Below are 27616 nucleotides of genomic sequence, written 5' to 3'. Positions count from 1 at the left end.
TTTGCTTCATACAATTTGTATTCTTACCCAACAGCTAATACATCAAAATGTATTTCTGAACTCATCATATCTGGTTGGAGAAATGATACACACCCCTTCCTTTTCATATCATGTACTGCATTTACGATTTCATGGCTTAAGGAATGATTATTTCATTGATGCAATGCAGAAATGTATCACTGGGCCCAAAGACAGATAAAGCATCGTTTTGTTTATTCAATCGTCTCTGGTTGCTCTTGAAATGCTGGTGGTGAGCTTCCTTTTTGAGCCACTGCAGCTCACACACTGCTGCTTTTGTCCTTTCTGGTGCCTAGATCGATGCCAGGTGGTCCGTCCAGTTTCACTTCTTCGTTTAGACTTTATAGTGATTGATACTACTGAGTTACTTGCTAGGCCATTTCGGAGGGCAGTTGAGTCAATCACATTGCTGTGGGTCTGGAGTCTCACATAAGCCAGACCAGGTGGAGAAGGGAGATTTCCTTCACTGTAGGACATTAGTGAGCCAGATGGGTTTTTAACAACAATTGATAATGGTTTTGTGGTCAGCAGATTCTTAGTTGCAATTTTTTTTATTGAATTCAAATTCCACCATCTGCCAAGGCAGGATTTGAACCCGGTTCCCCAGAACATTAGTTGAGTTTCTGGATTAATAGTCTCGGTCATTACCTCTTTCAGACACAGCAGAGTGTACAACAACTTAATTTTACCGGATTTCCTCCATTTCCTGCTTGAGGGTTGATCTTTGGGAGAAGTAAGATAAAGGAGGCTGCCAGACTGCAGTGGTAGAAGCTATGTACATAACTGTAATCCCAATCCTATGAACAGAAAAACAATGAACCTGCAGGAATCACCCCATGATCACTTCCGAATATTACATGCAAATCAAGTGAATAATTTGCTCAAATATTTTCAAATATCAAATATTTTGTTCAATGTATTAATAATGGTGCCTTTCATAGAATCATGATGCAACATAGAATGAAATCTTTTGGTCCATCGTGCCTGTCAAATCATTCAAAAGAGCTTTTGAATTACTTTACACTGTGTCCCTCTTTCCCCATTGCCAGGCATTTATACAATTTCTTTTGAAAGTTAGCATTGAATCAACTTCCATCAGCCTTTCAAGGTGTGTACATTCAATTCACTGGGTAAAATTCTCCTGATTTCATCTGTTTCTCCTGTCAATCACTGGATATCAAGTGTTCTAGTTACTGACATTTCTGCCACTGGAGACAATTTCTCCTTGTTTATTGTAGGAAGTCTATTCTTGATCTTGAATGCTTCTCCCAAATCTTCTCTTAACCTGCTATGAGCCAAGAAGAACAGCACTAGTTCCTCCACTCTTTTCATGTAACTGAAGTCTCTGTGTGAGATGGCACTTTCAGGTATTAAAAAAGTATAAAGCAAGTCTGCAACTCCATTTTTATTTAGTCCCCTCCCCCTGTCCCTACCTCCTTCTCATCTTCTGATGATTTGCTTTGTGTGTAAATATCCAACTGGCTACATGGAAGATTTATGGAGAGTGGTTAATAGTTAAAAGCCAAAAAAAATCAACGATTTAGTGATGGGGAGAAAAAATATTTGGTCGTATGTGATAGTGCTTCAGGATAAAAATTAATAAAACCAGTCTGTACTGGAGTCCTCCCATTTTCCATCAGGGACCTGGAGGTGCAGGAGGATGCATGCAGCACTCCCACACAACCCCAATTGCAGCAATTCACAGACTCCCAGATCAACTGTCTATATTGGCATGGATTCTGTGGATCATGCATATCTTGGTTCTGCTTGAATGCACCCTCTTTTTAGTTATTTAAAAAATCTTTTGTTTTGCTTTTGGTTGCACATCAGTACCAGGCTCTTGATCTTTGCAGTTCTGGAGAGGAAGGATGTGGGCAAGTCAAAGGACCTCCTCACTGGTCTGCTCCTGGGCCTGGCCAAATGGCTTTTACAGGTGTGGGCAGTGGAGGGGCTTGTTTCTGCTGACTGTCTGCCCTCCTTTTGTGGCTACATTCATGCTTAGGTGACCTTGGAGAGGAAACAAGTAATGTCCACCAATACTCTTGATGCCTTTACAGAGAGGTGGGCACCCTGGATATAGAGATAACAAAGTGTGGAGCTGGATGAACACTGCAGGCCAAGCAGCTGCTTGGCCTGCTGTGTTCGTCCAGCTCCACACTTTGTTATCTCGGATTCTCCAGCATCTGCAGTTCCCATTATCTGTGATACCCTGGATATAGTGCTTAATGTCCCCATCAAACTCCATTTTGATTTAGCTCCTTCCCATTCTCCTCACCTCTCTCACCTTTGATAATTTGTTTTCCCTTAATGGGTTTTGCACGTAAAAATCCAATTAGCTACAAGGGTGATTTATTGGTGGTATAGTTAGCAGCTACAAAGAAAAAAATGTCACAGTGATTTGGTGATGGAAAGAAAGAAATGTTCAGTTGTGTATAACAGCAATTATGTATGCAGAAAGAAAATAAAGCTGGTTTACAAAACTGTCTGTCTTGGGCTGGGATTAGGCACGAGTAGCGGCTCTATTTGAGTTTTCAATAATAAGTGACAATAATAAGCGATGTTCCTTTCCCAACCAACTACCTGAGTTATTACATTGGCAATAAAAGTCATGAAAAGTTTTGGACAGCCTTGCCTTTCATTGAATGCAGCAAGATCATGACAGTAAATATTAAAATTGCTGCTGTTTCAGAAACTGGAACCTACTGATGCAGTGTGGAGGATTGGCCCTGTACACTGAAACAATGAGATATTTTCTTCAGGCAGACAGACAGAAGGAAATCACTAACAAAAGTCATTCTTCTGACTGTTTAAGGGACTCCAATTTTCAGCAACAGAAATAATTTAATCCACCCAGCAACCCTGGAGTCAATTTTTTTGATGAATGACAGATATGCTAGCAGATCACTATGACCCTAAATCATTTATCTTATTCTAGCAGTACAGGTTTCACATGGCAAACGGACTTCCAGGGCACTGATAAGAGGGTCTGATGGAGGGTCTGGGCCCGAAACGTCAGCTTTTGTGCTCCTGAGATGCTGCTTGGTCTGCTGTGTTCATCCAGCTTCACACTTTGTTATCTTAGACTTCCTGGGTGGCCAATTAGTGAATTCTTAATGAGACTGAGGCAAGTGGAAGAACACTAAGTTGGAGTCAGCACTATGGGAATGTTAAGCAATTGATTATCTTGTGGAATTAATAATATTGCCAATCAAATGAAGCTACTGACTGAGTCAGATGAAGAACTGGCCTTTTTCCATGAAAACATGGAAAAAAGGGCTGAAGAGTTTCAGAGGCCCATAGACAGTACTGTCCTTAGCCGTGGGCGATCCCCATTCCATAGATTGAAGTCCCCAGTGGATAATACTTGCAGCTCCCGTTTGTTGCCAAGGAAGGCTGTTTAGTGTCAGATGCCACAAGTTTCCAGAAGTTTCTGCACAATACAGTGAGGAACCAGAACATCCAAGCCATACTTGCAGTCATAGAGTTTTCCCCAGTCAAGGCTACTGATATGGGTGAAATGCAAACCAACTAAGCCAATAGGTGAAGCCACCTCAACAAAGGGTTTTGCAAATAAATCAGCTCAAGAGTACGGAATTGATACAGATAAATTGTACACTGCTGCCAGACTGGACCCAAATAAGATAAAACTGCAGGTAAATGGCTACCCCCAGATGTGGAAGTAGAGACAGATGCTGCTGTAACTATTGTTGGAGAGAAAATATTTAGGAAAGTCTGTTGGGGCATCTTGCCTTTATGTCTGTGAGACACCAAGGCTAGATTGACCCCATACACTGAGGAGCCTTTATGTATTACTGACATTACTGCAGCCCCAGTTACACATGGCCAACCGGCTGTCCGATTCCCCTTAATGGTGATACAAGGGCTAGGTCTCAACCTTTTGGGAAGAGACTTGCTACAGAAAATCTGCCTCTATTGGCAACAGATGTTTATAATGGATACTGGCAATGTATATTAAGTCATTGGGAAGTATTCCGAAATGTTCCAAGAAGCCTTGGGAAGATAAAGGTGCCATGGCCAAGATCTATGTAGACCCAGAGGCCCGGCCTAAATGCTTCAGGGCACGATTAGTCTCCTATGCCCTATGCATGAAAGTACAGACCAAATTAGAACATCTAGAGGAATGTAGCATCATACACACAATGCAGTTTGCTGAATGGGCCATGCCAGTAAGTGCCAGTTTTAAAACTTGACAATTCAGTATGTCTCTGTGGGGTATTATAAGTTGAGGGTCAACAGACCTTTTTGCTTTGTCATACCCTGTGCCAAGAATATTTGTGTGCAAAACTGGCTCGAGACTACATATTTTCCAAATTGAATATAAACCACACCGACCTCCAACTAGATGACATCCAAGAAGTACATCCCTATAAATAGTCACAAATGACAGTATGAGTACACTTGCTGCCTTTTAGGATGTCTGCAGCTTGTGCTTTGAAAGGATGATGGAGAGCATCTTCCAAAGGGTGCCCAGAATGGTAGTCTATTTGGTAATGTTTTAATCTTGGGATCTGCTGCAAAGGCACATTTGGAGAATATGGAGGAGGTTTTGCAGCACTTTTCTGCAGCCGGTGTCAGGCTAAAAAGGGATAAATATATGTTCCAGGTACGTGGCTGACAGGGACAGATTATGCCCTGTCAAAAAGAAAGTAAAGGCCATAAAAAGGGCTATAATTCCAAGGAATGTAATAGAATTGAAATGTCTTCTAGGTCTCATAAATTATCATGGGATTTTCATTCTGAACCTAACAATCCTGCTGGAAACCCTACATAACCTGGTAAAAAGATCAGAAATCATTGTGATAAATACCACAAGGCAAAGCCTTTGCAAACATCAAATAACAATCACTGTCAAGAAATATATTACCCATTACTACTTCTGGAGACCACTTATTGTAACCTGCAATGCCTCCCCTTTGGGATAGGGGCGGTATTATCACACCGTTGCAAGAATGGATCAGAATGTCCAATTGCATGCGCATCACAAATCTTGGTGGAGGCAGAAAGGAAGTATGCCCAGATTGAGAAAGAAGATTTGGCCATGGTATTCACGGTGAAAAAGTCCCATGAGTTTATGAATGGTCGGCATTTCACCACAGTAACTGATCATAAACTTCTGCTGGGCTTCTGCAAGGAAGACAAAGTGATTCCTGCCATCACACCAGTTTGGATCCAACACTGGCTGCCACAATTAGGTACCTGTGAATTTACCTTAGAGCATTCTGCAGGGAGCATATAACCAGTGCAGATTCCTGGAGCCGCCTGCCACTATCCACCAGCCTACCTTCATTTCTGAAGATGGATATCATCATCACAACTTTGAACTTCACGGACACTACACCATTATCTGCCAAGTGAATCCAGGCGTGGACCCAAAAGGACCCTACATTGGCTGCATCGTATCATCCTAAATGCTGGACCATAAATCTATCCTATGAAGAGATATGCTCGAGATCTGAAAATATGGTAGCCCGGTAATTTCTGAACTGAAAATTCTCACAAATAGCTATGTTTGGTCTCCTGATGTAGACACTGATATTGAAAACATGATCAATTGGTGCAACATGTCCAGGAAAACCAGAAGATCCCAAAAACAACCTTGTTGCATTCATGGGAATGACCTGGGAGACTCTGAGATATTGTGAGATTGTATCACTTGAAAGGTAACTAACGAAATCTAAATAACACAAGTAAAAGATACCTCTGAAATGTTTCAGAGAAGAGATGTTTTTCCAACATTGTTGTAAGATGACAAATATATAAATAACAATGACATAACTGTACCTCAAAGAAGAATCGTAACATCAAGGCAAGTGCCCCAAAGCAGAAGCCAGGGCCAATCTGTTGTGTGTAGATGCTCTTATCAGGGTAAAGACCTTTTTTGTCTTTCATTTTCTTTAACTATAAAATTAAAAGCAGTATTTAGTAATTTTGTTCATACTTAAATATTATCTCTTTTGGCAACAACTTTCTATTGAACAATTACAATATATCTCCCTATTTTCACACTCGAACATATAATTTGTCCTGTATTGTATAAGCATTTCATTGACTATACTTTCCAGAACAGTGACGACAGTACACTGTGCAACCTAGGTGGGTTAAGGATCATGAGTAAAGAAAGTAAGAATTACATACAACATAACGCAGAAGTAACACACTGAGTACAAGCGTGCTGTGTTGCCATTTATTCTGCACTTGCGCTCCCTCCCATTCTTCCTCAACTATCCCTGTCAGCATAATCTCCAATCCATTTTTCCCCGAGTTTATCCAGATTCCCCTTGAGTATATCAGTGTTAATTGTTTTGACTACATTTGTTTTATTAGTTTACAGGGTGTAGACATTGTGGACTAAGGAAGCATTTATTACCTAATTACCCCAGAGACAATGATAGTGAGCTATCTCTTGAACTATTGCAGTTCTTGAGTTGTAGAGACAGCCACAATACTGTTATGAAGGCAGCTCCAAGATTTTGACCCAGGAACAGGGAAGGAATAGCAATATAGTTCCAAATCATGATGGTGTCTGGCTTGAAGGGAAACTTGCAGCTGGTGGCTTTTCCAAGCATCTACTGCCCTTTTCCTTCGAGGAAGAAGAGGTTGTGGGTTTGGAAGGTGCTGTCAAAGAAACCTGGATGGGTTAATGCAGTGGTATACACTGCAGCTACTTTTGTTGGCGGTGAAGGAACAAATATTGAAGGTGTTAGATGTGCATACAATCAGTGGGCTGTAACAGAAAGTAAGTTGCTCACTGCAGAATTCCTAGTCTCTGACCCATTCTTGTAACCACTGAATTTACATATTTTTAATAAATTTATTGATGGGATATAGGCATCATGGTGGCTGGCCACCATTTATTGCCCATCCCTAATTCCTCAGAAAGCAGTTAAAAGTCAGTAACATTGTGGTGGATCTGGAATCACATTTAGGTCAGAGCAGGTCAGGGTAGCAGTTGCCCTTCCTAAAGGATATTAATGAACTGGATAGAATTTTCTGACAATCAACAAGTTTTATGAGCATCATAGACTCTCAATTCCATATTTTTATTCATCGACTATAGTTGGATATAAGGCTTGATCAGTTTAATGTCTGGTCAATGAAAGCCTCCAGGGTGTTGACAGTGAGCAATTCAATGATAGTCATGCCTTGGCACATTAAGTGGTGATGGATGATTCTCTGTTGATGATAGCCATTGCCTGGCATTGACATGATACAAATGTTACTTGCCACTAACATACAAACAGATGAATTAGGAGCAGGAGTAGATTATTCAGCCCCTTGAGCCTGCTCCACCATTCGATAAGATCATGACTGATTTCATTATTCCACATTCCCACCTACCTTCCACAACTCCTTCTTAATCAAGAATCTATTTACCCTTGCCTTAAAATTATTCAAAGATTCTGTTTCAATTGGCTTGTGAGTAACAAAGAGCCAAAGACTTCTGACCCAGAGTGAGAAAAGAAATTCCCTCATTTTTGTCGTAAATAGTTGACCTGTTACTGTTAATGGTGACCCTCCATCCCACAAAAAGAAACTTCTCTTTACACCTACAATGTCAAGGTCTCTCAGTATCTTAAATGTTTCAATCCAGTTGCTTCTCACTTGTCTAAACTTCAGCAGATAAAACCTGTCCAACCTACCCTCTAAACACAATCTGCCCATTCTAAGTACTGGTCTAGTAAATATACTCTGAACTGCTTCCAATACATATACATCCTTCATTGAATAAGGAAAGCAATACTCTAAACAGGACTCCAGATGTTGTCTCACCAATGCCCTGTATAACTGAAGCATAACCTCTCTACTTTTGCATTCAATTGACCTCGCAATAAAGGTGATTTGTGTTGGATTTTCTTATTACTTATAGGTGCATACTAATTTTTTGTGATTCATGCAGTAGGCCATCCAGATTTCTCCGCATTCAGATCTGTTCAATTTCTCACCATTGGAATAATAGGGTCTTTTTTTATTCTTCCTGCCAAAATGGACAATTTCACATTTTCCCACATTGTGTTCCGTCTGACGGGCCTATGCCCACTTAGTCTTTCTATATTTCTTTGTAGCCTCCTTATGTCGTCTTCACAATTTACATTCTTACTTATTTTATTTAGCTTTATTGTCACATAAACTCAAATGGATATAGTGAAAGTTTACAAGTTGCTGTTTGCATCATCATCTTAGGTATAAGGTACTGAGGTAGAGATTTGACAGTACAAGTTCTTAGGGAAAAAAAATGAGAAAAATAAAGAAATAAAAAGAGCAGTACTGCAGATTGTAGGAATATGGTGGAAAATAGAGAAATAAAAAGTTCAGAATGACAGTCCTTCCAACCCAGTCCACCCCACCACCTAGCCTCCAGTCCATATCAGGCCTTGACTCCAGACCACCAGGCTCCAGAGGCTGAGAGACCGCTCTAGAATCATCTCAGAAGTCCATGCTGAGGCCACACCAGGCTGAATGACTGTCACAGGCCATTGAAAGACTACCACACTGGTTCAGGAGATTGCCACATTGGACTGAGAGACCGTGATGCTGGGCCAAAAGGTAACCACGATGGGCCGAGAGACTGCCATGCCAGAATGGGAAAACTGCCTCACTGGACTAGGAGACTGCCATACCAGGTCAGACTGCGCCGAGGCCAGGAGTCTGAATCCACGCTGAGACCAAGACTCCAAGCCCGCACTGTGGCCAGATTTCAGCGCAGCATAGAGAAGAAAGGAAAAGAGGGAAAAAGAAACACAAAAGAAAAAGAAAGAAAAAAAGATAAGGAAACGAAAGGAGTGGATGAGCTCCAGCTGAAGCATCTTATTCTGCCATCATCTTGAAACCTAGAGTTTTTGCGTCAACAGCAAATTTAGCAACCACACCTTCAGTCCAAGTCATTTATATAAAATGTAAAAGTTGAGGCCCCAGCACCAATACCAGTAACGCACCACTTAATACTTCTTTCTCACCAGAACGTTGTTCATTTATGCCTACTCTATCTCCTATTTACTAGAAAATCTTCTAACCATGCCAAACCCAGCACTCCAAGGTTTTAATTTTTGCAATAACCTTTGATGTGACATCTTATCAAATTCTGGAAATTGAAGTACAGTTTATACACTTGTTCCCCTTTATCCACAGTATACATTACTTCCTCAAAGAACTCTAATAAATTGGTTAAACATGATTTCCTTTCCTCAAAACCATGTCGATGCCATCTGATGACCTGAAAATTTTAAATCCCCTGCTGTAGCTTCTATAATAATAGCTTCTAACATTTTCCATGTGATCCACTCTCTAAACACAATCTGCCCATTCCAAGTACTGGTCTAATAAATATACCCTGAACTGCTAACGTTAAGCTAACAGGCCTGGAGATTCTTGCTTTTTTCTCTCCCTCCAATGTTTTCTTTAAGTTTTTTCCGTCATAAGCACAAGTTACATGAACTAACTTTAAATCGAAAGGAACCTTCTCTGAATCTAGTAAATTTTGGACAATTAAAGCTAATGTATCAAGTATCTCTCTAACGGTTTATTTTACGACCCTTGGATGAAGGCGCAGGTCGTGAAGTATATTCAGGACAGATTTTTAATCGGTAACTGAATCAAAAAGTATAGGAATAATGCAGGAAAGTGGAGTTGTGGATTATCAGATCAGCGGTGACCTCACTGAATGGCACAGCAGACTCGATGAGTCAAATGGCCATTTATACTCCAATGTCTCACAGTCAAAATCTACATGGTAAACAGCCTGACAGCTAGGTGAGCCAAAGACTTGATTAATAGATACTCATTTATTACTCTGCTCCTAAAACAGTTGAAACAAAAAGAGGAGAGAAATTAGGACAGATGAATGCCAGAGAGGGCTGTAATGATTAACAGTAATAATGATACGATTTTAGGATTTGCATAGATGCTTTAGTGAATCTACGTACAAATTTGATGGTTATTATGAAGACAGCTGTTCCAATTGGTCCAGAGAAAACACCATAGCCCCAACGATCTTGGTAGATTCGCACACTCAGAGTGAGCACTCCAAATATAACCAATGTAGACCTTTTTGGTTCTTCAAATTCTGCCAGTGCTAAATATCAAATAAGAAAAAACAAAATTAATAGTTACTTATTATTTCATGCAAATAAGTAAACTATCTAGGAAATGCAATGGCTATTGCCTTCATAGAAAGACAATTCAAACAACAGATATTACAGAATCCACTGAGTTCTTTAACTTGTGAGCATTGAAGATTTTAACCCCACATATCAGTATGAAGAATCTATATTAGAATTTCATATATGCACAAGTAGATTTTTAACACACTTACTCTTTGATTTTGTACCCGCTTCCACTGAGAAAGGATTTTGCCTTATGACATCCCACGATAGATTTCATTTCAGATTCATAAACATATAAAGAATCACAAATATAAAGCTACATCTGAGCTTTTGTGGTAATATCTTTACCACTAAGGCAGGAGGCCCAGACTGAAGTCTCACCTGCGCCAATATGTTATAACATTTCTGATTAGGAAACAGCTAAAGGTGCAATCATCACGATCGCTACATGCTCAAAGCCACAAGCCATTGGTTTTCTTATGACACATGGGAAACTTATACAAAATGCAGCTTCTCCTTTCACTTGACTGAAATGTGAATTTTTTAAAACTAATAACTAATGACCATCTATAGGCAAAAGCACTGCCTAATATCAGTCTTCATGAGATTATTCCTGCAGAGGGACAAAGGTTGGAATGGCGTCCTATGTTGGATCATTTTACGATTTCACCTAAAATAGTGAGTAATGCATGCTATTTGATTTGGGTGGAACTAAATCAGAATCCAAAACCTATTCAAACACATTGTTCTGAGTAGGTAATGGCATAGTGGTAATGCCACTGAAACTAGTAATCTGGAACCTCAGGCTAATGTACTGGGAAAATGGGTGCAAATTCCATGGTAAATGAAGACATTTGAAAATAAAAATCTGGAATAAAAAACTAGCCAAATGGCAACAGTGTAACTACTGGTGCTGATACTCATTTTGGATTGCACCAGGGTTACTCAGTTCCTGACTTCATTACAGCCATAGTTCAAACATTGACAAAACTGTAGAATTCCAGAGGTGAGGTGAGTGACTGTCCTTAACATCAAGACTGCATTTGACTGAGCATAACATTAAGGAGTCTTGACAAAATAGAGTCAATGAGAATCAAGGGGAAGAGTCACCACTGGTTGCAGTCGTACCTAACACAAATGAAAATAACAATGGTTATGCAGGTCACTTATCTCAGCTCCGGGATGGTTCTGCAGGAGTTCCTCAGGGTGGTGTCCAAGCCAACCGTCTTTGGTAACTTTTTCAATGACCTTTCCTCCATCATAAGGTCAGAAGTGACGTTGTTCACATGTGATTGCACAATTATCAACAACTTTCACGCAGATACTGAGGTAGTCTATGTCCCTTCGCACCACACAAACATCAAGCATTCGGCATACCCAACAAAAGAGAATATAATTGCCCCATCAGATTCAATGGCACTGCCGTTGCTGAATCCCCCACTATTAAAATCCTGGTGGTTCCATTGACTGTACTCTAAACTAGTTGAACCATATACATACTGTGACCAAAAGAACAGATCAGAGGCTAGGAGTCCTTAAGTGAGTAACTCACCTCCCAACTCCCCAAAGCCTGTTCACATCTTCAAGGCACAAATTGGGAGTGTGATGAAATACTCCCCACTTGCTTGGATAAATGCAGCTGCAATAACATGTAAGAAGCTTGACACCAGGACAAAGCAGCTGGCTGATTGACCCCACATTGTAAACTTTCATTCCCTCCAGCACCAATGTTCGGTAACAGTAGTGTGCATTGTCTACAAGATACACCGCAAATATTCTCCAAAGCTCCTTGGATAGCAACTTCCGAACCCATGAACACTACCACCTAGAAAGAGAAAGGTAGTAGATACAGCCCCATATGAAAGTTACCTTCCTAATCACTTACCATCCCAACTTGGAAATATGTTGCTGTTGTTTCAATGTTGCCAAGTCATATCTTAGAAGTCACTTTCTAACAGCTTTGTGGGGTTACATACATCAAATGGACAACAGCAGTTCAAGAAAGCATCTCATCACCTTCTCAAGGGCAGCTATGGCTGGGCAATAAATGTTGGCCAGTGATTCTCACAACCCATGAATAAATAAATTGTTTAATGTTGTAAAAACCTACCTGGTTTACTAATGCCCATTTAGGAAAGGAAACCTCTTATCCTTATACTGGTCTGCCCTAAATGTGATATCAGACACGCAGCAATGTGGTTTTATCTTAACTGACCTCAGGACAATTCAGGATGGACAACAAATGTTGCCTAGTCACTGACACTCACACTGTGAACAAAGAAAAAATACCTTCCAGCAGAGGTTACTGTACTGAGATGGGCAAGCTACTTTCCATGCCAGGAACCCTGAGGCATGACAGCACTAACCATCTTGGAAACAGCAAGAATTGCAAATACTGGAGTCACAGACAACACAGTTGGACCTGGAGGATCACAGCAGGTCAGGCAGCATCAGAAGAGCAGGAAATTGAAGAAGGGTCCTGACCCAAAACATCAACTTTCCTGCTCCTCTGATGCCGCCTGACCTGCTGTATTCTTCCAGTTCCAACTGTGTTATCACAGCATTAACCATGTGTGACCAGATAACTAGACACTGATCAGAGAATCTACAATTTTTCCTAGCCTTTATATTTTAGTTTTTACCCACCCATTTATGCTGATATGTTTTACTTTTCATTCTTTTGCTTTTCTTTATTATTTTGTCTGACATTGGCTAATAAGCAAGGCCAGCATTTGTTGCCCATCCCTAACTGCTTTTGAACTGAGTGGCTTGCTGGGCCATTACAGAGGGCAGCACTCTTCTGCAAATCTGGAGTCAGAGGTAGGCCAGACCAGGTAAGAACGGCAGATTTCCTTTCCAAGAGTATATCAGATGTATTATTAGAGTATTGCTGGAAACACTGGCTTTTATTACTCTCCATATCTGCTCTTAAGAAGATGGTGGTGAAGTGCTTCTTGATGCAGCCCGGGTCATGAAGGCCTGTCACACTGTTGTTACTGGTAAAGGTCCAGAATTTGACCTAATGACAAAGTACACATGACAATATACTTCCAATTCAGGATGAAGTGTGACTTGGAGGGAGGCTTGAGGATTGTGGTATTCCCATGCACATGTTGCCCTTGCTCTTCAAATCTCAAACAACAGAGATTTAGGAAGTATTATCAAGGACTCATGGTGAGTTTCTACAATGCATCATGTAGATGGTCTTATAACCATGGCACGGCAGTGCTGGAAGGAGTGAATGTATGGATGGGTGCCAAGCAAGTGAACTGATTTGGCTTAAGTGTTGTCAAACTTTTTGGGTGATGGTGAGCTAATGTGGCGCTCATGTAGGTATGTGGAGAGAATTCAACCACATTTCTGACTTGTGCAAATAAAGATGATAAAAAAGTTTTCAGACCTGAGAGGTGAGTCACTTGCTGCAGAATACACAGCCTCTGAGCTGCTCTTGGAACCACCCTATTTATGGGACTGATCAAATAACATTTCTGGTCAATAGTGATGTCTTTACCACACCCAACGAAGATATTTATGGTCGGAATGTAACAATGCTGGTGCTGTAAACTTCAAAGGGAGGTGGTTATACTCTCATGTTAGAGATGATGATTGCCTGAAATTTGTATGGAGTGCATGCTAATTGCGACTCATCAGCGAGTAACATCTAGGTCTCGATTCATAGGATCAAAGAATTATATGGTACAGAAGAGACCCTTCAGCTCATAAAGCGTGCACCAACAAAACCTACTCTAAATCTGCAATAGTCTCACTTACCAGCAGTTAGCCTGTTGCCATGAATATTACATCATTTCAAGTGCTCATCCAACAAAGATTCTGTACCTAGATACCTTTGTATCAAGTTAGTGTCCTAAGTGGCTACTTAAAATGTTTCACAATACTTGTGTCTACTTGTGAAAATAAACATAATTTAATTAAATAAACCTAATCCAATTCAATAAACCTAATTCAAGTGCTTTTTATAGTCTGTGAAGTTTACCGATTAAACTACTGCCTAGGCAGTGCATTCCAGATTCCCATTATCCTCTGGATGAAAAATCTTTTCCTCAAATCCTTTCAAAACTTCCTATCTTTCTCCTTAAATTTATGTCCCCTTGTTACTGACCTTCAACTACTGGGAACAGCTGAGTTCTGTCCACCTTCCCACTCAGACTTCTCTGCTCTGAAGAAAATAACCCATACTTAGCCTGCCTCTCTTCACAGCTAAACTATGGGAACATACTGCTGAATCTCCTCCACACACCCTCCAGTGCAATCACATTTCTTCTTATAGCCCAGTGACCAGAACTGCAAAAAGTATTCCAGCTGTAGCCTAACCAAAGTTTTATGTAGCTCCAACATAATCTCTCTGCTTATATAATCTATGCCATGAATGATAAAGGTCGGTGTTCTGTATGCCTTGCGGAATGCATGGTTACAGGGAAAGGGTAGGGGTGGGTCTGGGTGGGATGTTCTTTGGAGGATTGGTGTGGGCTGAATGGCTTGCTTCCACGCTGTAGAGATTCTATGAGAAGAATACTGAAGGAAGATCTTTGATGAAGCAATTAAGATGGCTAGATCTAAGATATGGTGCTATGGTATTCTTGTAGTGATGTCATTGGGCTCAGATGTTGGGCAGGAGTACAAAGTGCTTTGTGATTTATATTTATCCTACAAAATTATAGTCCATTTCCATGTAGAACCAAATATGAAATTTAAATAGGCTATAATATATTGGACCTATTAACAGAGTTCACAGCAATCTTTACAGTACGTCTTCACATTACTTGTCACAGGCAAGTTCAGAGTTCTAGTCCTGATCCTCAAAATAAAATGTGAAATGCGGCCCAACCATGTTTTTATCAAGTGGGATTAAGGATGGTATAGATCCAAGGGAGAGTCATACAAATTGACTAAAAAAAAAGTCTGAGTATTGGCAGCAGTTTAGATTTTAGCAAAGGAGGACAAAGGGATTGATTAAGGGGAAAATGAAGTATGAGAGTAAGCTTGCAGGGAAAGTACAGACTGATTGTAAAAGACTTTGAAGAGAAAAAGATTAGTGAAGACAACGCAGCTCCTTTACAGTCAGAAACAGGAGAACTTATAATGGGGAACAAAGAGATGGCAAATCAACTGAACACATAGTTTGGTTCTGTCTTCACAATGGAAGATACAAATAACATCCCAAAAATGTTGGGATGGGCAGAGGGGTCTGCATAGTGCCTGGTGTGGGAAAATGGGCAAATTGATAAGATTAAAGGCCAATAAATCCTTAGGGCCTGATAATTTACATCCCAAAGTATATTGGAAGTGGGCCAAGAAACAGCAAATGCCTTGGTGGTAAACTTTCAAGGTGCTATTGTCTCTGGAACAGTTCTTGTCCATTGGAGGATAGTTAATATTATCTCGCAATTTTAAAAAAAGCTGGAGAAAAAATAGAATTATAGACTCTTTAGCCTAACATCGGGAATGGCGGAAATGCTAGAGTCCATTGTAAAAGATTTAATAGTGGAACACTTGGAAAACAGTGACAGGATCCAATTAAGTCCCATTTGGAACATCCAGCATGGGTTGAGGAAGGATAGGTCATGTTTAGCTAATTTGGTGGAATTCTTTGAGGACATTACTTGTATGGTGGACAATGGGGAACCTGTGGATGTGGTGTATCTGGATTTCCAGAAGGCATTTGACAAGGTGCCACACCAAAGGCTGCTACATAAGATACAGTTGCATTTCTGAAATAATGGCATGTAATGTATTGACATGGGCACAGGATTGGTTGACCAGTAGAAAGCAAAGAGTAGGGGTAAATGAGTGTTTTTCTGGTTGGCGATCGATGGCTAGTGGTGTGCCTAGGGATCAGTGTTGGGACCTCAATTGGATTTGGAGTTGGGGACTAAATGCGCTGTATCAAAATTTGCAGATGACACTAAGGTGAGTGGTACAGCAAAGTGTGCAGAAGACACTGAAAGTCTGCAGAGGGATATAGATACTCTCAGTGAGTGAGCAAAGGTCTGGCAGATGGAGTACAATGTTCATAAGTGTGAGGTCATCCACTTTGGTAAGAATAACAGCAAAATGGACTATGTTTTAAATGGTAAAAAGTTGCTGCAAGCTGTTGCGCAAAGGGACTTGGGTGTCCTTGTGCATGAATCGCTGAAGGTAGGATTGCAGGTGATTAAAAAGGCAAAAGAAATTTTGTCTGCCATTACTCGAGGGATGGAGTTTAAAAACAGGGAGGATATGCTGCGAGATAACAAAGTGTAGGGCTGGATGAACACAGCAGGCCAAGCAGCATCCTAGGAGCAGCAAAGCTTATGTTTTGGGCCTAGACCCTTCATCAGAAATGGGAATGGGGGAGGGGGTTCTGAAATAAATAGGGAGAGGGGGGAGGCAGATTGAAGATGGACAGGGGAGAAGATAGTTGGAGAGGAGACAGACAAGTTAAAGAGGTGGGGATGCAGCCAGTAGACGTGAGTATAGGTAGGGAGGGGATAGGTCAGTCCGGGGAGGACAGACAGGCAAGGGGTGAGGTTAGTAGGTAGGGAATGGGGGCGTAGCTTGAGGTGAGAGGAGGGGATAGGTGAGAGGAAGAACAGGTTAGGGAGGCAAGGACAAGCGGGCTGGTTTTGTGATGCAGTGGGGGGAGGGAAAGAACTGGGCTGGTTTTGGGATGCAGTGGGGGAAGGGGAGATTTTGAAGCTTGTGAAATCCACTTTGATACCATTGGGCTGCAGGGTTCCCAAGCAGAATATGAGTTGCTGTTCCTGAAACCTTTGGGTGGCATCGTGGTGGCACTGCAGGAGGCCCAGGATGGACATGTCATCTAAGGAACGGGAGGGGGAGTTGAAATGGTTCGCAACTGGGACGTGCAATTGTTTATTGCGAACCCAGTGTAGGCGTTCTGCAAAGTGGTCCCCAAGCCTCCGCTTGGTTTCCCTGACGTAGAGGAGGCCACATGAGGCAGTATACCACATTGGTAGATGTGCAGGTGAACATCTGCTTGATGTGGAAAGTCTTCTTGCGGCCTGGGATGGGGGTGAGGAAGCAGGTGTGGGGGCAAGTGTAGCACTTCCTGTGGTTTCAGGGGAAAGTGCCAGGTGTGGTGGGGTTGGAGGGTAGTGTGGAGCGGACAAGGGAGTCACATAGAGAGTGGACCCTCCGGAAGGCAGATAAGGGCGGGGAGGGAAACATGTCTTTGGTAGTGGGGTGTGATTGCAGGTGGCGGAAGTGCCGGAGGCTTATGTGTTGGATTCAGAGGTTGGTGGGGTGGTATGTGAGGACGAGGGGGATTCTGTTTTGGTTGTTATTGTGGGTAGGGGGTGTGAAGGATGAGTTGCGGGAAATGTGAGAGACACGGTCGAGGGCATTTTCGACCACTGTGGAGGGGAAGTTGCGGTCCTTGAAAAACTAGGACATCTGGGATGTCCTGGAGTGGAATGTCTCATCTCGGGAGCAGATGCAGCAGAGGTGAAGGAAAGAAAACAGAGGACATATGACTGGTCCCTGTAGAAAACCCTAGTGACCGGTCTACATTCTTCCACCACTACCCTCTGTCTTCTATTACCAAACCAGCTTTGTATCCATCTAGCCAGCCCAACCTGAATGCCATAAGATTTTAGTTTTTGTACCAATCTGCCAAGTGGGGCTCTATCAAATGCCTTACTAAAAATCCATATAAACTTTATTCGCAGCTCTTTCCTCATCAATTATCTTTGTTGGTTCTTCAAAAAATTCGATCAGGTTGGTGAGACATGAACTTGCCCATACAAAATCACGCTGCCTGTCACTAACTAGTCCATTTTCTTCCAAATGTGCATATATCCTGTCCTTCGGTATCTTCTCCAAGAGGTTCCCTATCACAGATATCAGACTCACTAGCCTATAATTTCCTGGATTATCCCTGCTTTGTTTCTTAAACAAAGGAAGAAAATTGGCTAATCCCCAGTCCGGTGGAACCTCGCCTGTGCTCAAAGAGGATGTGAAGATATCCACCAATGCCCCAGCTATTTCTTTCCTTGCCTTTTGTAGCAAACTGAGATGGATCCCATCTGTCCGTGGGGGCTTGTCTACCTTAACGCAATTTAGGATACCCAAAACTTCCTCCTTTAATATACTGACATTCTCTAGAGTATTCACACACTCATCCCTTACCTTAAGATCAGTCATGCCCTTCTCCATGGTGAAAACTAATACAGAGTACTTATTAAGGATCTTTCCCACTTCTTGTAGCTCCACGCATAACTTCCCTCCTTTGTCCTTGAGGGGGACCTAATCTTTATTCTAACATGTCCATAAAAAGCCTTGGGATTCTCCACGACCCTGTTCACTAAAGGAATTTCATGGCCCCTTTCAGCCTTCCTAATTCTGTGTTTAAGTTCCTTCCTAATTTCTCTGTACTCTTCATCGGCTTTGGCATTCTGTACCTGCCTAGACCTGTGGTATGCTTCCTTTTTCCTTTTGACTATGTTTACAATTTCTCTTGCATCCAAGGTTCCTGGATTCTGCCATTCCTATCCTTCAGTGAGGCCTCACCTGGAGTAATATGTACAGTTTTGGTCTCCTCACTTAAGAAAAGATGTACTGGCCCTGGAAGGGATGCAGACGAAGTTCACTGGATTGATTCCAGAATTGAGAGCATTGGCTTGTGAGGAGAGACTGAGTAGAATGGGATTAAACTCACTGAAATTTAGAAGAATGAAGGGGAATATTATGGAATCATATAAAATTATGAAGGGGATAGATAAGAAGCAGGGAGGTTGTTTCCACTGGTGGGTGAAACTCGAACTAGGGGGTATAGCATCAAAATAAGGGGGAGCAATTTAGGACTGAGTTGAGGAGGAACTTCTTCACTCAAAGGATTGTGAATCTGTGGAATTTCCTGCCAAGTGAAACAGTTGATGCTGCCTCATTGAATGTTTTTAAGGCAAAGATACATCTTTGAATAGTAAAGGAATTAAGGGTTATGGTGAGTGGGCAGATAAGTGGAGCTGAGTGCATGAAAAGATCAGCCATGAAATACTGAATGGCGTAGTAGGCTTGACGGCCAGATGGCCTATTACTGCTATTTTCTGTATTCTTATATTCATATGTAATTGGCAAAAGGAGCAGTTGTAACATGAGGAAACTCTCTTAAGCAGTGAGTAATTAGGACATGAAAGGCACTGTCCAAAAGTGTGGGGGACCGTAGTTGGGTGAATCAAGGCTTTAAGAGGTAAATGGATTCTTTTCCGAAAAGGAGGAATGTGAAGGCGGGAAACGGCCCTAGATGAACTGCTATTTCAGAAAGCCAAAAGAGATATTAAAATTCTTTTACTATACTGCCATCACTCTAAAATTCTGTGCCACTCATAACTGTAGATGCCTAAAAATTAAATATAAGCATAAACTTGAATTCTGAGTATTTCAAGTTGATCAACTTCAAAATTAAATGTTTGGAGACATGTATAGTGACACTGTAACAATATTGTGGAGTTAAACATTGAGAAACCTTCACTACATGCCCAATGCTTGTCTACTATCTACAAGGCACAAGTCAGGAGTGTGAAGAAATATTTTCCACTTATCTGAATTCATGCAGTTCCAACAACACTCAAAAAGCTCAACATCATTCATGAAAAAAAATACAGCTCACTTGATTGGCACCCTATCCACAACCTTCTGCATTTGTTTCCTCTATCATCAACGCATAGTGGCAGAAATTAATATCACCAATAAGATAAACTGCAGCACTTTCCAAGGATTCTCTGACAAATCCTTTTAAACCTGTGACTTCTACAGCCTTGAAGTAGAAAAATAGCAGATGCAAAGGAATTCAATCAACTGTAAGTTCCCCTCCAAGCAACACGCCGTCCTGTCACGGAAATCTATCGCTGTTGCTTCAGTGTCGCTGGGTTGAAATCCTGGAACTCCCTTTTTAATAGCAGAATGGTTGCACCAATGCCCCATTGACTGCAGTGATCCAAGAAGGCAGCTTATCACCACCTTCCCAAAGCCATTTAGGGATGGGCATAAACACTGGCTTAGTCAGTTACGTGCACATCCCATTACTGAATGAAAGAAACTCCCTCAAAAATATTCACCGTGACACACAGACTTCCTTCACGAGTATTCATCATAGCTATATACAGATTGCCTCTGGAACATCCACAATACTTACTCACAGGTTCCCATAAGTTTAACGTGTCGACACACACAGCCCTTGGGAACATTCACCATACCTGAGTGTGAACTCAGACTCTCTTTCGGAAACATTTTAGATGCACAATCAAAATCCATTATGGACATCCCCTACTTTTACACTCCAATTCTCTGCAAGGAAAGATTATTACACCCATGCACAAATATCTGTTTCTGACTGCCGCGTTAGGATTTTCTTGTTTCAATGTTTGTTCCAATTTGAGCAACAGAAAATGGTCGAATCAGATCACTATTGGTCATAGCTCTGTGATTATTTCTGTGATTCTCCTGAAGCTCTGCTGTGACTAACAGGTCAGGGGGTTTATTTTCATCATTTGATCTTCTATAGGAGAAAACTGGATTAAACTATTTCTCACCTATTAAAGTGACCCACATGGATAGAGCAGTGCCATAAACACTGAAATACTGCAGAATGTCATGACGCATGATACACAAAACTGTCAAGCCAGGCCCTTCACAAGCATGAAAAAACTAGAAGAGAAAGGAAAAACATTTCAGTCAATTACACGTGAAAATAAATACAATGAAGCAGCTAAAACTTCTCAGGGGAGGAGAGATCATTTTCACGAAAGGAGATTTGTAGAAGAATCAGCAGAGGTAGAATAAATATTTGCCTAGTCTCACTGGGTAAAAGGAACAGGGTAATCTGCTAGCACCACATGGTTTATGCAGATGGTTTCAGCTATTTATGATAGCCTGACAGGTGAACATAGACTGTCAAAAATATCCTCTTACCGCTATGAAAAACATTGTGAAGAAGTAAATCATGGCTTCCATGTGGAATCTCCGCTTTGCTGCAATGGTGATGGTAGGAAGGAAGATCAGGCTGCTGAGGGTTGGAAGGAAAAGCTTGGCTATTGCAGCTCCCATCTAAATGTCCCAAGAAAAACAGGAATTAAGACTAAGTATACATCACGAAACAGATTCAGAGCTTTGAACTAAAACGTACCGTTTGCTGTTAGTTGCTGAATGTTGTAAGACAGCTGCTAAGTGGACTTTAAAGTTTAAAAGTCCAATACCCAGCCCCTTCCAACACGTCACTGGAGCCCAACAGCTGCAGGTTCTCAGACCCAATGGGAAATGGTTGAGAGAAGAAGCAAACATCAAAACATTTGCTATTGTTTCTAATCCTTGAACAACTGCTAAATCCATGTGATAACTAGGCTTCTAAAGTGTCACAGGTTTTAAGAATAATCCTAGAATCATGTGAGACAGAAAGTTGTTTGCTCATTGCATCTGTGACAGTTCTTTGCACAACTATCCAATTAATCCAGCTCACCAGATCTTCATAAACTTTGCATGTGCAGTGAGAGAGAATATATCCTGAGTGAGAAAGCCAGTGTGATTGTATGTTTCTGGGAATTTGGAGAACAGTGTGAAATGAACTGGTAAGTCTTTTTTTAACTTCTTTATTAAACGTTCAGTAGTCTTGTTTAAAGATTATTAGGGTAGCTGACTCAGCCAACTGAGGGGCAGTTAACAGTCAATCACCTTATGCCTTAATAGAGCCTCAATATATATGTTGATTACTATCAAAGCTTAACTCGTGTGAGTCATCTTAGCTTATTCTATTTTTATGAAAGGGACTGATAGACCACGATCATTTGAGAGTGAGCATATCCTCAGTGAGACGTAGCCAAAGTGAATGTGTGTATCTGGAAATCTGGAACACAGTAGGAATTTGGTGCAAAGGGAAAGAGGTGCTTTTTACATTATTGGGTTTTATAGTTTGTAAAGACTATATTCTATTGTAATAAGGACCATGGAATAAGGGCCCTAGATTAATGTGTATTATTTTATATTAAGCATCTTCCAAAGGATTTAATTTAAAAGGGGTAAATCAAGCAGGAATATTTTTAGCACCTGGCACCAGCATGTGTACAGGGAGCATCCACAGCTGCAGCTCCTCAAAGCCTGGGTTCCAGAGCTGGATCAGAGGAGATAGGGACACGTTGGAGCATCCACAAAGCACAAAGTGTCATGGATAAATCATATAGAGAGGTGATCACATCACAGGCTAAGACTGCACAGGCAGTTCACAGGTGACCAACTTGCAAAACAGGAGGATCCGGAAGACTGTGTAGAAGTCTCCTATGGCCATTCCTCTGTAAACGTTATTCCACATTGGATACTGTTGAGGGAAATGGCCTCTCAGGGAAAAGCAACAGCATCCAAATTTGTTACACCACGGTTGGCTCAACTGCACAGGGGATGGGTAAAATGTGTGGAAATACAATGTGCAATCGCAACAATATTGTAATTACATTTATTAATCCAAGCTCTAAGGCAGATGAACTCAAGAGCAGTGATAATGGGAACTGCAGATGCTGGAAAATCCAAGATAACAAAGTGTGGAGCTGGATGAACACAGCAGGCCAAGCAGCATCTCAGGAGCTCAAAAGCTGACGTTTCGGGCCTAGACCCACCTCTCTGATGAAGGGTCTAGGCCCGAAATGTCAGCTTTTGCGCTCCTAAGATGCTGCTTGGCCTGCTATGTTCATCCAGCTCCACACTTTGTTATCTTGAACTCAAGAGCATGTAGGGGAACATGGGACTGGAACATCATATCTATTACAGAAGCATGGCTGAAGGAGGGGCAGGACATGCAGATCAATGTTTCAGGGTGTGGATGCTATAGGGAGGATAGAAAGGGGGACAAGAGAGGAAGGGGGAGTGGAGTTTTTTAAGTAGGATAAACATTATTGCTGTAATAACAGCAGGTATTTTGGAGGGATTGTTCAGTTAAACCATATGGGTGGAACTTAGAAATAAGAAGGGGATGGTCACCTTAATGAAGTTGTACTATAGGGCCCCCAGTAGTTGGCAGGAAACTGAGGAGCAAATATGCTGTGAGATTTCAGATATATGTAAGAATATGGTTGTAAAAGTACAGTTTTTAACTTTCCAGACATAGGCTGGCACTGCTAGAGTGTTAAGTGCTTGGATTTTTTTTTTCCTTTATTCATTCATGGGCTGAGGGCATCGTCGACTAGGTAGCATTTTTTTCTCCATCCCTAATTGCCCCACAGGGCAGTTAAGAGTCAACCACATTACTGTGAGTCTGGAGTCACATGTAGGCCAGACCAGGTAAGGACGGCAGTTTCCTTCCCTAAAGGACTTAGTGAACCAGATGGGTTTTTCCAACAATCAACAATGGTTTCAGGGTCATCATTAGATTCTTAATTCCTCATATATATTGAATTCAAATTCCACTGTCATGGTGGGATTTGAACCTGGGTCCCCAGAATGTTACTGAGTCTCTGGATTAACAGTCCAGCGATAATGCCATTAGGCCATTGCCTAATGGTGAGAAATTTGTTAAATATGTTCAAGAAAATTTTCTTTATAAACATGTAAATGTACTTACTAGAGAAGGGGCAAAGGTTGAACTTCTCTTGGGGGAAAAAAAGCAGGGCAAGTGAAGTGTTAGTTGGGGGGAGGGGGCACTCTCGGACCAGTCATCATAATTCTATTAGTTCAGATAGTTAGAATGTGGTTCTAATAACACCAAGGTCATCAAATCAATCCCATGCTGACCAAGTTTATCGGTTTCTAACCACAAATTTTGGGCGGCATATTAGCTCAGTGGTTAGCACTGTTGCCTCATAGCAGCAGAGGCCTGGATTCGATTCCACCCTCAGATGACTGCCTGTGTGGAGTCTGCACATTCTCCCAGTGTCTGTGTGCGTTTCCTACTATCATCCAAAGATGTGCAGGCTAGGTGGATTGGCCATGCTAAATTGCCCGTAGTGTTCAGAAATATGAAAACTGGGTTGGTTATAGTCTGGGTGGGATGCTTTGAGGGTTGCTGTGGACTTGTTGGGCTCAAGGGTCTGTTTCCATGCTGCAGGGATTCTCTTACATTCTAGTTTTAAAATAGGAATGGAAAAGGATAGGCCTTGTATAAAAGGTCTTAATTAGAATAGGGTAAATTTTGATCGTATGAGACAAGAATTTTCAAAAGTTGATTGGAGTAGACTATTTGCAGGTAAAGGGATGACTGACAAGTAGGAGGCTTTTAGAAGTGAGATACAGAGGTTTATAAAATCATGAGGGGCATGGATTGGGTAAATAGACAAGGGGTTTTCCCTGGGGTGGGTGAGTCAAAAACTAGAGTGCATAGGTTTAAGGTGAGAAGTTGGTTTGTGTATGACATAAGCTGCCTTTCCCCCAGCTATAATTCTTGCCCAGTGGTATACACCTATCCCTTTCCATCACTAAACATAACAGAATTGTGATCGCTATCACCAAAGTCCCAGCCTCCACTGCGCTCCATGACAATGAATTCCACAGGCCCACCACTCTCTGGCTGAAGAAATGTCTCCTCATTTCCGTTTTAAATTTACCCCTCTAATTCTAAGGCTGTGCCCACGGGTCCTAGTCTCCCTGCCTAACGGAAACAACTTCCCAACATCCATGTTTTCTAAGCCAAACATTATCTTGTAAATTTCTATTAGTTCTCCCCTCAACCTTCTAAATTCTAATGAATACAATCCCAAGTTCCTTAGCCGTTCATCGTATGTTAAACCTACCACTCGAGGGATTATCCGTGCGAACCTCTGCTGGACACGCTCCAGCACCTGTATGTCCTTCCTGAGGTGTGGGACCCAAAATTGGACACAGTATTCTAAATGGCGTCTAACGAGAGCTTTATAAAGTCTCAGATGCACATCACTGCTTTTATATTCCAACCCTCTTGAGATAGATGACACCATTACATTTGCTTTCTTAATCACGGACTCTACTTGCAAGTTAACCTTTAGAGAATCCTGGACCAACAGTCCCAGATCCCTTTGTACTTCTGCTTTACGAATTTTCTCACCGTTTAGAAAATAGTCCATGCCTGTATTCTTTTTTCCAAAGTGCAAAACCTCACATTTGCTCATGTTGAATTTCATCAGCCATTTCCTGGACCACTCTCCTAAACTGTCCAAATCTTTCTGCAGCCTCCCCACCACCTCAGTACTCCCTGCCTGTCCACCTATCTTTGTATCATCGGCAAACTTCGCCAGAATGACCCCAGTCCCTTTATCTAGATCATTAATATATACAGTGAACAGCTGCAGCCCCAATACTGAGCCCTGCTGGAAACCACTTGTCACTGGTTGCCATTCTGAAAAAGAGCCTTTGATCCCAACACTTTGCCTTCTGTCAGACAGCCAATCCTCAATCCAAGCCAGTAACTCACCTCGAACACCATGGGCCTTCACTTTACTCAGCAGCCTCCCGTGAGGCACCTTATCAAAGGCCTTTTGGAAGTCTAGATAGATAACATCCACTGGGTTTCCCTGGTCTAACCTACTTGTTACCTCTTCAAAGAATTCTAACAGGATTGTCAGGTACGACCTCCCCTTACTAAATCCATGCTGACTTGTTCTAATCTGACCCTGCACTTCCAAGAATTTAGAAATCTCATCGTTAACAATGGATTCTAGAATTTTACCAACAACCGAGGTTAGGCTAATTGGCCTATAATTTTCCATCATTTATCTTGATCCTTCCTTAAACAAGGGGGTTACAACAGCAATTTTCCAATCATCTGGGACTTTCCCAGACTCCAGTGACTTTTGAAAGATCACAACCAAAGCCTCCGCTATTTCCTCAGCCACCTCCCTCAGAACTCTGGGATGTAGCCCATCGGGCCCAGGAGATGTATCAATTTTTGGACCTTTCTCTTTTGTAATGCCTACCATACTCAGTCCTGCTCCTGACTCTCCTTAATTGTTGGGATACTACCCATGTCTTCCACTGTGAAGACTGATGCAAAGTACTTAGTAAGTTCTTCAGCTATTTCCTTATCTCCCATCACTAGCCTTCCAGCATCAATTTGGAGCGGCCCGATGTCTACTTTTGCCTCTTGTTTGTTTCTTGTGTATTGAAAGAAACTTTTACTATCATTTCTAATATTACTAGCTAGCCTACCCTCATATTTGATCCTCTCCTTCCTTATTTCTCTCTTTGTTATCCTGTTTGTTTTTGTAGCGTTCCCAAACTTCTGATTTCCCAGTGCTCTTGGCCACTTTATAGGCTGTCTCTTTCTCTTTGATACATTTCCTTACTTCCTTTGTCAGCCATGGCTGTCTAATTCCACCCCGGATAATCTTTCTTTTCTTTGGGATGAACCTCTGTACTGTGTCCTCAATTACACCCAGAAACCCCTGCCATTGTTACTGTACTGTCTTCCCCGCTCGGCTCTGCTTCCAGTTGATTTTCGTCAATTCCTCTTTCATGGTCCTGTAATTTCCTTTATTTAACTGTAACACCATTACATCTGATTTTGCCTTCTCTCTTTCAAACTGCAGACTGAACTCTCCCATATTATGATCGCTGCCTCCTAAGTGTTCTCTTACTTTCAGATCTTTTATAAAGTCAGGCTCATTACATAGCACTAAGGTTCCTCACAATTCCTAGTACATCTTCCTTGCTAACACCAACTTCCTCTAGTCTACCAGCCTTTTTCCTCCTCTACAGCTAGGTACCTCTCAGTTGTGAATACTGAAGAAAAGTATTCATAAAGGACCTCTCCTATCTTTTTAGGCTCCGTTTACAAATTCCCTTTACAATCCTTGATCAGCCCTCCCCTTTCTCTGGTCATTCTCTTATTCATCATGCACATGTAAAGAGCCTTGGAGTTTTCCTTGATCCTATCTGTCTAGTTTTTGTCATGCCCCCTTAAAGCTCTCCTCAGCCCTTTCTTCAGCTCTTTCCTGGCTAACTTGTATCCCTCTAGAGCCTTTATAGAACATAATTTGACTTAGTTTGCTAGCTGATATGAGGAGGCAGAAATTCAGAGTAAGTGAAGTGGAGACAAACGGTCAGTGACACAGGATAGCCAGTGACAGGGAGTTAATAGCAGAGGGTCCGAGACACAGATTTAGTGGCGTAGGATCTGACAGGGGGTCAATGACAGAGGGTCAGTGTCAGAGAATTAGTGGCAGTGGGTCCAAAAGTGGACAGCATACAGTCAGTCACAGTAGGTCAGTGGCAGAAAGTCTGTTACACAGGGTTAAAAAAGAGGACAGAGTTTTCGAGTATGGGTCGCAGACAAAGGCCAAGAGAGGGATCAAAGATGGAGGCAGGAGATTAGGCACAGTAATGAGTGTATTGGAACCAGGAGATTTCCAGCTTCATCGGTACCAACATTTCGAGGTCCCGGAAACAAATCGCGACAATTCCACGATGGTTCCGTTGGCTTGCCAGCGTGGGCCCGCTAACGGACCCGAGTCCGTGGCGCCGAGCAACAGCAAGCGTTCTGGCAGTTGATTTTCAAACTTCAGGCACGT

The 27616-nt window shown here is 41.7% G+C and overlaps 1 protein-coding gene across 2 annotated transcripts; it reads right to left on the bottom strand.

Annotated features, from left to right (window-relative positions):
• mymk (myomaker, myoblast fusion factor) lies at window positions 1-27557 on the bottom strand. 2 transcript variants are annotated; one of them, XM_048559179.2, is made up of 6 exons: window positions 27475-27557; window positions 21069-21203; window positions 20690-20804; window positions 9960-10108; window positions 5821-5937; window positions 1-815 (listed from the first exon to the last, which is right to left on the bottom strand). In XM_048559179.2, exons 2-6 carry the CDS (start codon window positions 21201-21203, stop codon window positions 672-674), a joined length of 660 nt encoding a protein of 219 aa, XP_048415136.1. In that variant the 5' UTR covers window positions 27475-27557; the 3' UTR covers window positions 1-671. The 2 variants fall into 2 exon arrangements, with proteins under 2 accessions (XP_048415136.1, XP_048415135.1); XM_048559178.2 differs by lacking the exon at window positions 27475-27557 and adding an exon at window positions 21283-21359.
• Window positions 27558-27616: the final 59 nt, after the last annotated feature.

This window comes from Stegostoma tigrinum, chromosome 29 (assembly GCF_030684315.1).
Source record: "Stegostoma tigrinum isolate sSteTig4 chromosome 29, sSteTig4.hap1, whole genome shotgun sequence".
NCBI classification, from domain to species: domain Eukaryota; kingdom Metazoa; phylum Chordata; class Chondrichthyes; order Orectolobiformes; family Stegostomatidae; genus Stegostoma; species Stegostoma tigrinum.
This window is presented reverse-complemented; position numbering and strand designations above follow the sequence as displayed.

Bases quoted from the DNA above. Each gene is read 5' to 3' on its own strand.
- mymk (XM_048559179.2), bottom strand. From the start codon at position 21,203: ATGGGAGCTGCAATAGCCAAGCTTTTCCTTCCAACCCTCAGCAGCCTG. The intron at 10,109-20,689 runs GTGAGAAATAGT...TTTGATATTTAG, and splicing joins CATGTGGGTCACTTTAATAG to CACTGGCAGAATTTGAAGAA. The intron at 5,938-9,959 runs GTACGTAGATTC...TTAATTTTATAG, and splicing joins TCATAATAACCATCAAATTT to TTAAAGAAAATGAAAGACAA.